At 37.0% G+C, this 12,433-nt stretch overlaps 1 protein-coding gene across 3 annotated transcripts in view; it reads left to right on the top strand.

The window, feature by feature from the left end:
- mysm1 (Myb-like, SWIRM and MPN domains 1) overlaps positions 1-12,399 on the top strand; it is a 29,633-nt gene extending 17,234 nt beyond the window's left edge. For 2 of the 3 annotated variants that reach the window (XM_087297268.1, XM_087297269.1), the window contains exons 13-20: positions 523-577; positions 1,228-1,278; positions 1,365-1,439; positions 1,520-1,708; positions 4,527-4,659; positions 4,869-4,974; positions 7,006-7,063; positions 10,898-11,948. In XM_087297268.1, the coding sequence (XP_087153394.1) occupies positions 523-577; positions 1,228-1,278; positions 1,365-1,439; positions 1,520-1,708; positions 4,527-4,659; positions 4,869-4,974; positions 7,006-7,063; positions 10,898-11,218 (988 nt within the window). In that variant the 3' untranslated portion in view covers positions 11,219-11,948. 3 annotated transcript variants of the gene reach the window in all.
- Positions 12,400-12,433: the final 34 nt, after the last annotated feature.

The following is a 12,433-nucleotide window of genomic DNA, read 5'->3' as shown; positions in this document are numbered from 1 at the left end:
AAAGAAACAACACAAGCCATGTGCTCACGTTAAATGAGAATAAAACAATGCACCAATGAAAGAACTCATTAACCACGCGTTCACATCAAACATGACACTAAAGCACACGGCCACAATCTAAATACCAGGCCACGTGCTTTAACAGCACCAACAGAAAACAAGACACGAGTACACAATAAATAAAAACTTTACACATGCACCATGCATGTTTTATCTCAGCGGCAACAGAAACCGAAACTAACTAGACTGAGATGCTGAGAATGAAACACCACGCTGCAGACAGAACACACACGAGGGCAAGTAAGCAAGCGCGAACTGAGCCTCCTCTGGGGCATGCGCTCGCTCACTACAAAGACACAAATGCGCATCTCACAGACACAGACCAAGACAGGATGAGTGCCCAGCCCGAGAAAACTTGAGCTGGGCACGACATACAAGATGTCTCGAGCATACAAGACAAAACAAGACTAGTGGCTGGATTAACAAGAATCTGTACTGATTTCTTGATTTTGTCCTCCGCAGCTCTTTTGATCCATTCCAGCTCATTCCATGCAAGACGTTTGGAGAGGAAAGACAGGTAATTATCACATTTATTTTGATCATGGCTCTGTTTTTAACATAGAAACCAGTGTTGACTTTTAACTTAATTAAATCAACATAATTAATGTACAAAGAATTGATAAATAGTTTATCATCAGGGTCCCCACACTTCTTGAAAGTACTTGAAAATACTTTAGCTCCAACTTCCTTCAACACGCCTCCCTGGAAGTTTCTAGTATACCTAGAAAGAGCTTGATTAACTGGTTCAGGTGTGTTTAATTGGGGTTGGAACTAAAATATGCAGGACACCGGCCCTTAATTTTTAATTTAATTTAATTTAATTTAATTTAAAATGTAATTCTTGTAAAAACCTATTATGTTTATTGATATTTTTAATCTGTTTTTTATTTTTTATATTTTGCATTGAAATTGTACGTCTTACAATACGTTATTAGTAATATAACTTTTAGAAATTGTATTTTTATTATTTTTATTTATCTTTTAAGTTAATTATCATTTTTAAATATGTGTACTGTTTTTATTAATTTTTATTTTAGATTTAGTTTCTACAGTGTATTAGCTTAAATACAATAGGATGCAATTATCATATACGGTTGAATTCAGAATTATTAGCCCCCCCTTTTTTGTTGCATTGCATTCACTCTTCTTTTGTCTGTATCATCTCAGGAGCCGTACAGTGTGATCGTTTGTGCCGAGGCTCTTATTGTGATGGACATAGTAAGTATGACATGGTGATGCTATCTGTGTTTTTCATTATTATTTTTATTTTTTGCTAATCAACTAATCATCACATCCTCTTTCAGCATGCTCATGTGTCTATGGGAGAGGTCATTGGGCTTTTAGGGGGAACTTATGAAGAGGAAGACAAGACCTTAAAGGTCAGTTCATTTATACATTTTGTGAATCAGAGAAGTCTGTTGATTTATCCATTCATTTTAAATGATATTTTTCTGTGTAGATCTGTTCAGCAGAGCCGTGTAATAGTCTGAGCACAGGTCTGCAGTGTGAGATGGACCCTGTCTCTCAGACTCAGGCTTCAGAGCTGCTCGGGGTTAAAGGTCTCAGTGTGGTTGGTTGGTATCATTCTCATCCGGCATTTGACCCAAACCCTTCTCTCAGAGACATTGACACTCAGGCCAAATACCAGGTAATACTTGTTTTGTTATTATTGTTATTATTATTATTATTATTATTATTATTATTATACAAAATTAGAAGTGCATTAGAAAGTTTTAGAGGATTATAAACATTTACAGCTCTGGAAAAACTAGGAAAGTACTTCTAAAAATTTACTGGTTCTCTCGATTTGTCAGATTTATCTAAAAGATATGAGTTTAGAGTACAGTTTTTATTTGTGTTTTATTTTATGAATTACTGATAATGTACATGTATTATCATTTTGAGCAGTTGTTTCTCAACCTGGGGCTGGGGGTTACGACCACTTTAGATTGTGTACTAATGAAACTGATACCAATTTAATGATCAACCAAACTATTGACAGTTAATTTTAGCATTTTATTAATCATTAAAGTTTAATATTTGAAATACCTGAGGTAATTACCTTCCAGCATTTCTGCCTTTCTCTAAGCACCACCTGTCGAAATGGATGCACATTTTCATTTAGGCATTTTTATGAAGCTCTTTAAGAGAAACTTGTAAAGACGTTTTATCAAATAAATGTAACCTTATTATTACTTGTTTTAATATATTTTATAAAACATTCTTTGTGTTAGCACAGTGGTTAGCACTGTCACCTCACAGCAAGAAGGTCGCTAGTTCGCTAGTTTTTTGCAGCAGATGCCCTTCCAGCCGCGACCCAACTCTGGGAAATATCCACACACACTCATTCACACTCATACACTATGGACAATTTACCTTACCCAATTCAACTGTACTGCATGTCTTTGGACTGTGGGGGAAACCAGAGCACCCGGAGAAAACCCACACGTACGCAGGGAGAACATGCAAACTCCTCACAAAAACGGCAACTGACCCAGCTGAGGCTCGAACCAGCAACCTTCTTGCTGTGAGGCGACAGCACTACCTACTGCGCCTCTGCGTCGCCCCAAGTTTGACATTTGATACAAACAATTAAATCATACATAAATGTACCCACATATACAGATACAAAAGTACATTATAAAATATAATTTATTCAGAGCGATGATAGTACAAAGCTATTACTGTAACATTTTGTCCTACTGAAAAGCATCTGAAACCTTTGACACGAAGGGATTAGGTTAAACTCTCCAGACAGAGGATGAGAGCTACAGCTACTAATGTTCTGGGCAATCCGTAAAAGCTGTTTTTCACCAATCAATCTGCTAGACCACCTAATAACCTGGCTCAGTCTATTCCTGTTTTTAAGGGACAGACATTAAAACCGTGCCACCAGAACGAAGGATAAAACAGATTCAATAAAAGCACGATAGAAAAGAGTAAGCATATTGGGGCCAATGTGAAAAGGTGATAGTTTCCTGAGAGAAAAAAAACAGCTGATGCCCCTTCTTCTACACAGCTTCGCAGTTTACCTTAAAGTTTAAAAAACAATAATGGTACCCACATATTTGTAGTTCTCAACACATTCTACTTTTAGACCCCTGATATTAGTCACCTCAGCTGCTGTATAATTCATTCTACAATCAATTATCATGTCTTTAGTTTTTGTTGCATTCAATTTTAGATCAGACTTCTCACAGCACTGAATAAAATGATCCACTATGGACTATTTTCATCTTTTTGGAGGAGGCTATCAATCACAGTGCTGTCTGCATATTTCAAAATAAATGTGCTCTGACACATGTATGCGTACAGAATTAATAAAAGTGGGGACAACACACACCTCTGGGGTGATCCGGTGAATGAGCACAGGCTTTCTGACAGGGAACCATTTAATCAAACTCTTTGTGTTGTATTGGTTAAAAAAGTCTAAAAGTCTAAAATTGATTGTTGCTTAGGGTGCTTTCACACCTACACTTTTGTTTCGGAACGTGTCTCGTTTGCCCAGTTAGCGCGGTTCGTTTGGCATATGTGAACAGGGCAATCGCGATCTGTTCCGCGCCAAAGTAATCGCTCCGAGATCGCTAGAATGAGGTGGTCTCGGCTCGATTGAAATGAACCCTGGAGCGGTTCGATTGCAGTGAGAAAGCTATCCGATCCGAGCGCGGTTATATCACTGTGTTTTATGGATATGTAATAGGCTTACGGCTATATGAAGAGAGAATTATGAGTATGGCGGGAAGTTTCGCGAGTCTCCGGATGCCCGCAAATGAGTGATGATATTCCGGTAATCTCTCGTCTCAATCCCGGTCCTCAAATAGGCATCGTCGCGCACCCTTCTCACCCCTCCCCACCGAATCTCTCCTCAGACACGTCGCGCGCGCACCCTGTCAATCACCACCAAACCACCACCTCTCCTGACAGCTTAGCGGGACGCTGCAAAATAAACCCTGACTCTCTGACCAATGTAAGGAGAGTTTACTCACACGTGACTTGTTTTAGCTCTTTTGGTCCGATTAGAAACTTTGCAGTGTGAAAGCGAACCGCTCCAAGAGCAAAGAGCAACAATGTAACAATTGTAATCTCTGTTTCGGAACAACTAAATCGATTCACATGTGTGAAAGCACCGTCAGTTGAAAGTGATGTAAAAGTCTCTGGATTAAAATCTGAGGATAAATTGTATTAAATCCTTTACATTACGCTTAACAAGCGGATTCAGTCACAATACAAATTCAGTTTTATGTCTAGATTCTGCAATGCTGGCTACTTTTTTCACATTGTGAAAATGTTTCAGATTCAAAATACAGAAATAAGATAATAAAACATCGAAAAAACATAGTGTAACGTGGTTCTTCTCATTTTGTCATTTTTAACCTGTATGAACTTTTTTTTCCACACACATATTTTTAAATTACCCTATAACAGTTTTTGAACTAAGACGGTGGTGTTGTTTGTTTTAATCGCAGAGTTATTTCTCTCGAGGAGGTGCTCCGTTTATCGGGATGATCGTCAGCCCTTATAACCCCAGTAACTCCTCCCCTCAGTCTCAGTCCACCTGTCTGCTGGTCCTTGAGGAGCCTGGACCCTCAGGATCTCACAGTATGTCAATGACTTACAGCTGCTTCAACACTTATTTCACCAGGTTATCTGTGTTCTGTAAATGTTTAATAGTCTTTGTGGAAAGAGTCGTAACTGCTGAAGAATAAATGAGCAGATGTGTAAATAATAAAAGAAGGTCAGCAAAAGCTTCAGTTGAATTTGAAGTTTGTATTATGTGTGTGAATATAAGTGGATTATTTGTGTTTTAGAGTTTCCCTATCAGTTCAACATGCAGTGTTCAGCCGAGCCTCCTGATTGGTCAGAAGTGATGAGAAGAGCAGAATGGGTGGTGTTCAAATACAGGCTGTGTCATGGGTGAGTTGTGTGTTTGATGTAGAAGAAATAAATACATGTAAATATGACTATAAAGTAAAAATAATAATAATAATTAAAAAAAAACAGGCTGCATGATATTAAAGGCAAACGCAACTTAGCGTTTTTTTATTACTGCTAAGTTCTGTTGTTAGGGACAATGTGTGTATATAATAATAGTTTCATGTAGTATGTTTCTAACTTTGTTTTATACATATAAAAGTATAAAAGGAAAGAGTTCTTAGACCACTTGAAAATTCTTAGTTTCTCTGGATTAACAGGATTTATTAAGTAAAATGTTAACATTTCTTTTATTCTATAAGTAAAGAATAATGTACATCTAGCCGGTTGTTCTCACGGAATAAAGGCCAACATGCTTATTAGGGCTTTAATCTGCAAAAACAAACTAGCTGGATGTACATTATCCTGCTTATTACACAGGTCCTTGCCCCAAAAGTAAATAGTTAGACACAAAACATTGATCTGAGCTGTAATAATTTACCAGCACCTTTGTTTGAACTACTTAAAAATGTCTCAAATGGCTGAGCGCAGCATAAACTATCCTACCTATATCATCATTCAGTTGGAAGATTGCACAAGAACAGCAGCATGACAGATGATGATGATATGTATATACATCTAAATATGTATATTAATATATACACTTCAGTTAAGATGATTTGTAGTACCCAGATGATACTGTGTTATTGGTTTCAGTTAGTTATCTGGGAATTACAAATCATAGAATGTTGTTGTTGACCGATCAGAATCAAGTATTTTAGACAACTATGTAATACAGGTTTAATAAAATGTTTTCCCAATTAAATTATATTTAAAAAAAAAAAAAAAAAAAAAAAAAAAAAAAAAAATATATATATATATATATATATATATATATATATATATATATATATATAGTATTTAAAATTTTCTATTTTTTCAGAAAATAAATTTTTGCCGTAATTGAAAAATCACCAAATATTGACTCTGAAATCTTGAAAATCTTCTGTGGCTACAACATTGGTATTGTGTTGTCTAAAATGTAATGTAAACAACATTCATTCATTTTCTTTTTGGCTTAGTCCTTTTATTAATCTGAGGTCGCCACAGCGAAATTAACCGCCAACTTATCCAGCATATGTAATACGCAGCGGATGCCTTTTCACCTGCAACCCATCACAAAGAAACATCCATACACACTCATTCACACACATACATTTAGCTTACCCAATTCACCTATACCACATTTTTGGACTTGTGGGGGAACCCAGAATACCCGGAGAAAACTTACGCGAACATGGGAGAACATGCAAACTCCACACAGAAACACCAACTGACCCAGCTGAGGCTCGAACCAGCGACCTACTTGATTTGAGTCGAATGTGCTACCTATTGTGCCCTCGTGCAGCTTGTAAACATCTCTGAAAATTTTTAAGTGTTTGTTTTTTTATTTGCAAAAATTTTTTTTGAAGGATCAAGTGACACTAGCCAGGTTTTCATCATAACTTCACGTAAATTGTTTCCAAGTTTGCAAAAAAAAAAGAACATTAAGTGCAGTTTCATTAAGTGTGTGGCTGACTTTAGTATTGGTAACCTAGCAACCAGTCCAAAACCACCTCAAGCAAGCATAAAAACTGTTTTGCAAAAAAAATTAAGATATTTTTATTTGAAATTTGACATTTCCATCTCTCGTTTCTCATATTAACACAGGCTGATGCAAACCGAACTTAACTGCTATAATACATGTTCAACATCATTGCTCATTACATTTAATAATATATACAGAAATACAAAAAACATTATTTAGCATTTTTGTCTCATTTCACATCATTTTACAGTATTATTAATAGAACAAATGTAGCCTTGGTTAGAATGTGTGTTGTGTTTTAAAACCATTTTTAAAAATCTTACCAGCCACATTATAGGATGAGATTTTTTCAATACATGATATTATACATGATAATATAAAATGTCCACCATTTGTCCACAGCTTGCTTACCACTGACCTATGTTCATTATTTTTCATTCTTTCAGGAGTGTACCAATGGACAGGCTTTTTCGAAGAGATTCTTCACTGTCTTGCCTGGAGAAGGTAAATTTTCTAATTCATTTTTGACAAACCGGCTAATTAAATTGCTTGAATATGAAGAAAGAGTGATATGTAAAAGTTTCAAAGATGTTCTAAAGATGATAGCATGAGACCATGAGCGAATTCCTACAAAAACTGAATACTTATACTAATGGTTTACAGTGAATAATTCAATGAATGCTAAAAATAGTTTACATATTTATTTGTTACTTTTTTCTGCAAATTAAAAGCCATTTTCTCTAGCATTGGGAATCGTCAGGTATTTTATTAGCATAAAATATTAACTAAATATTTATATTTTGAAGTTAGTCAATATGATTCCTTTCTGTGTGTCTCAGTCCACATCACAGTCACATTTTAGGAAGCCGTACAATTTATGATGGTAGTAATATTATTATTGAGTAACACTTTCCATTAGTTAATGTTAATGTACTAATTAACATGAACCAACAGCGAACAACATATTTATAACAGTGTTTATATTTTTGACATGTAGCAAGGCAGAGGGAAAACACACACAGTAGCGTTGTGTTACAAACAGGTCCCCGGAGGTTGATTTATTTACAAAGTGAATAACGTGAAACAAGGTAAATACGGTGCTTTTCTTGGGGTAGGTGCTCTGGTGCTCTGGGGAGAAGGTGAAGTAGAGTGAGAGTTTGGGTGCTGGATCGATCAAGAGCTAGAGTCCGCTGTGGGAGAGAGACAGAGAGACACGTGTTAGCGCAGGGAGTCATGTAAGAAATGAAGCTCGTCTCCCTCGTGTTCGGGGCTGGCTTTTATGTGTCTCCTCTTGATGAGCTCCAGCTGTGATCGATCCGGTGTTGATGAGGTGCCAGGTGGGGTGAATCCTAGTCCACGGCGACGTAGCATCGGTATACTCGTTGCAGACATTAATGCAAATACAGTCATTCATTGCTAGTCATTATTACCTAACATCTAATGTTAACAAGCACAACTTTGTCGTCATCTTCAGCTGAACCTCGCAAAAACGGAAATGCTTGTAGTTTCTGTAAACCCGACTCTACACCATAACTTTTCAATCCAGATGGATGGGGCAACCATTACTGCATCCAATATGGTGAAAAGCCTTGGAGTAACGATTGATGAACAACTAAACTTCTCTGACCACATTTCTAGAACTGCTTGATCGTGCAGATTCGCACTCTATAACATCAGAAAGATCCGACCCTTCTTATCTGAACATGCAGCTCAACTCCTTGTTCAAGCTCTTGTTCTCTCCAAACTGGATTACTGCAACTCACTACTAGCGGGGCTTCCAGCTAACTCTATCAAGCCTCTTCAGCTGCTCCAGAACGCAGCAGCACGAGTGGTCTTCAATGAACCTAAAAGAGCACATGTCACTCCGCTGCTCATCCGTTTACACTGGCTGCCAGTTGCTGCTCGCATCAAATTCAAAGCTCTGATGTTTGCCTACAAAGCAACTTCTGGCTTTGCTCCTTCTTATCTGCTCTCATTGCTGCAGATCTATGTGCCCTCCAGAAAATTGCGTTCTGTGAATGAACGTCGCCTCGTGGTTCCATCCCAAAGAGGGAAGAAATCACTTTCGCGAACGCTCACGTTCAATCTGCCCAGTTGGTGGAATGAACTCCCTAACTGCATCAGAACGGCAGTCACTCGCTGTTTTCAAAAAACGACTAAAAACTCAACTATTTAGTCTCCACTTCACTTCCTAATCTGCAATTGCCTCTCTGGATATCACACTAACTGTACCCAAAAAAAAAAAAAAGATAATTACTAAATTACTAAAAAATTACTAATACTTTCCTTCTTAGACTTTACAGACCTGAAACTTGCCTATAGCACTTATTCATTGTTGCTCTTATAGTTGTGTAAATTGCTTCCTTGTCCTCATTTGTAAGTCGCTTTGGATAAAAGCATCTGCTAAATGACTAAATGTAAAAGTAATAATGCATTAGTAAATGTTGAACTATGATAGCATTGTTCATACTTTAATTTATGTAAGCAAAATACAATACCTAATGGAAACTAACTCTAAGGTTTACTTAATAATATTAATACTCTCATCATAAATTGTACCAGTTGCACCAAATTATACCATGTTAATAAAATGTGCTATTAAATTTAAGACAAAAACACATGCTACAACCGGACTTTAAATTAATAAAAATGCAGTGCATCTGGAAAGTATTGATAGTGCTTCATTTTTACTGCCTTATTTAAAAATGGGTTAAATTCATTTATTTCCTCAAAATTCTACACCCTGATGACAATGTGAAAAATGCAAATTTATTACAAATAAAAAACTTGAAAAACCACATGTACATAAGCATTCACAGCCTTGGCCATGAAGCTCTAAATTGAGCTAAGGTACATTCTGTTTCCACCGATCATTCCTGAACTGTTTCAGCAGCTTAACGGGAGTTCACCGGTGGCAAATTCAGTTAATTGGAGATGTTTTGAAAAGGCATACACCTGTCTATAAAAGGTCCCAGAGCTGACAGTGCATCTGAAAGCATAAACCAAGCATGAAAAAAATGAATTGTCTGTAGACCTCTGAGACAGCATTGTCTTGAGGCACAAGGCTGGAGAAGGTTACAGAAAAATCTCTGCTGCTCTGAAAATTCCATTGAGCACAGTCGCCTCTATCATCCATAAATGGAAGATGTTTGGAACCACCAGCGGCCTCATGTACGAAGACTTGCGTTGAAATCATACTAAAACCCTTCCCTGCCTCCTTCCCCGTATGAATATGCTGATGACTCTACCTTGGCAAAACCAAACGAAGAAGCAATTAAACTCAGAAGCAACTCGACTCAGTTGGCGTTTCTGTGTGGAGTTTGCATGTTCTCCCTGCCTTCACTTGGATTTCCTCCGGGTGCTCCGGATTCCCCCACAGTCCAAAGACATGCGGTACAGGTGAATTGGGTAGGTTAAATTGTCCGCAGTGTATGAGTGTGTGAATTGGATGTGTGTGTGGATGTTTCCCAAAGATGGGTTGCGGCTGGAAAGGCATCCGCTGCGTAAAAACTTGCTGGATAAGTTGGCAGTTCATTCCGCTGTGGCGACCCCGGATTAATTAAGCGATTAAGCCGACAAGAAAATGAATGAATGAGCTACAGTAAAAACAAACAAACAAAAAAACATCTATACTGCATCCTCTTTTCTGTTTTGGTGTGGCCAAACTGTGGGGGAAATGGCACCTTGCATGGCGAATCCAGCCACAAAAAGCATCAACTGCTATAGCTTAGAGAAGGGGTATACGTGTGTGTGGATTTCGGTCATACACTTTTCACCTCCAGGCAAAAAAAATAAAAAATCCTCAATAGGTTTGAGGAATGAAGAATATGGGTGGAAGATAAACAACTAAAAAACATGGGTGGACAGTAAACTAGTTATGAACCAGATGCACTCTGAATTCTAAATTGAAATTCTGTGTGACAGGTGTTTACTCATGTGATGAGTTAATATGCAAAGTAGGACAACTGACTTTACAATTGTGAATGATAGTGTGTTCCTTTTTAAAACAAGAGATTTTCTGCATGAAAATTGTTCAAAATGCAGATAATTGTGTGTAGTGTTTTGAAAAAAAGTGTGTTTTAAACCTGCAATTTGAGTGTAAAGCAGGAATTGTGCTTGTAGTTCAGCAGAATTGGTTCAGGGGGTTGGTGCTTCAGTTACATGTTGTAGTCATTGTGTCTGAAGTACAAGTAATTGTGTGTAAACAATTGGAAAAAAAAACTGTAATTGCTCAGCTAATAAACATTGTACCTTTTGATTTCACACTAACGTTTTGCACAAATAATGTTAATTTTGTGGAATTAAATTGGCTTTTTTTTTTTTTGTCTCTGTTCACAGATGCTCTTATCAATCCGGACGGTTTTAGAGAGGCTCTCAGAAGTGGACATCGAGACTTTCCTGGTACAGCTAGAAAGCTTGTTCAACACACATTTTCTCTCTGAGACCGGCTCTTCCTCTACTCATCTGTATGAAACTGCAACACAGCCTCAGTTACTGTCCTTCCTCTCCTCTGAGCCCATCAGCAGCAGCGCTACAGAGGAGACGTCTGACGGCCACGATGAACCAAATACCACAGGACCTGACAAACTTGAGCAGAGCTGCGTTGAAGAAGAGCATGACGAGACTGTTATGCAGTCTACCAGTGCAGAAACTGTGTAAATGATAACAGCAAAGCTAACAATTTGACCAGAAGAACGTATCAAAAAGAAACCTGCAGAGAAGTATGTATCGCATCGCACAAACTGTATGAAACAATTTTTATAGGTTAAATATTATTTAGTTTTCATAAAAGTTGATTTTAACCACAAAGGTGCATTTTAAAGGTTTTAAAATTTAAATATAAGTTCAACACTCAGTTTTGTAGACCCATTTTGTATTGCAGTTCGATCACAATTGTGCAAGGACGTTTTTATGGATTGAATATTGGAGTAAAGAATTGACTTTTATGACTGGTGAAAGGTTTTCATGGTTCATTTTAGTCACCTTTCAGCATTCGCAGATAAACACTTATAGCTTTTTTGGATAGTAACTAATGGTGGGTATTGGAACTTTTTTATTTAATATAGATAACTTCCAAATATACTTGTCATTGGATTATATTACTGTTTTAAATATGCTCAGTCAGATGAGGTGCTTTTTTAATGGGTTATGTTATTACATCAAATAATTATTCACATTGAATTTACTTGTTTTACCCTACTTGTTTTACATCTAGAAAGCGTTGGCAGCGTTATGTACTGTAATTGAGGTTTTAAAAAAACATATTAATGTTCAAACATGTTATTAGGGGTTCAATTTTTGTAACTAAACCCCATTATTTGAAGCCCTCCTGAGATTTTAGGTCAAAGTTTCAAATAAATGAATAAAAAGTAATACATATGTGTATAAATATGCTTCAAGAAGTTAATAATGAAAATATGTCCTCTCTCTTTAATAAGTAGATGAATCCCACTCTAATAAGTGTGATCAACTTAAATGGCATCTGATGAAAATCATCTTTAGTAAGCTGTTTGGACAGAACTGTGTGTAGGTATAGTGTGTCCACAGTCATATTGGAGTGATATAAAGACAATAAGTCTCTTTTTAAAATTAAAATAGGATCCAAATCATTACCGTTCTGAGGTCCACCGCAATGTGATGTGGGAGTGCGGTTTCCCCGCCCACTGTATTGATTGACAGCGGCATATTAGCATGTCTCTGTAGTAACAATCATATCAACAAAACAGGGCATGTGCGAAGCAACTGGCATTAAAAGATCAGTTAAGCTCTCTGTGATCATCAATCATCATCAAATGTGATCAAGAATGAGTTTTACATATTAAAAACATTTTTAAAACGGTGCATGTTTGTAATGATTACAGCAACTTTACCATC

The sequence above is a fragment of the Danio rerio genome, chromosome 20 (assembly GCF_052040795.2).
Source record: "Danio rerio strain M-AB ecotype USA chromosome 20, GRCz13ab, whole genome shotgun sequence".
NCBI classification, from domain to species: domain Eukaryota; kingdom Metazoa; phylum Chordata; class Actinopteri; order Cypriniformes; family Danionidae; genus Danio; species Danio rerio.
This window is presented reverse-complemented; position numbering and strand designations above follow the sequence as displayed.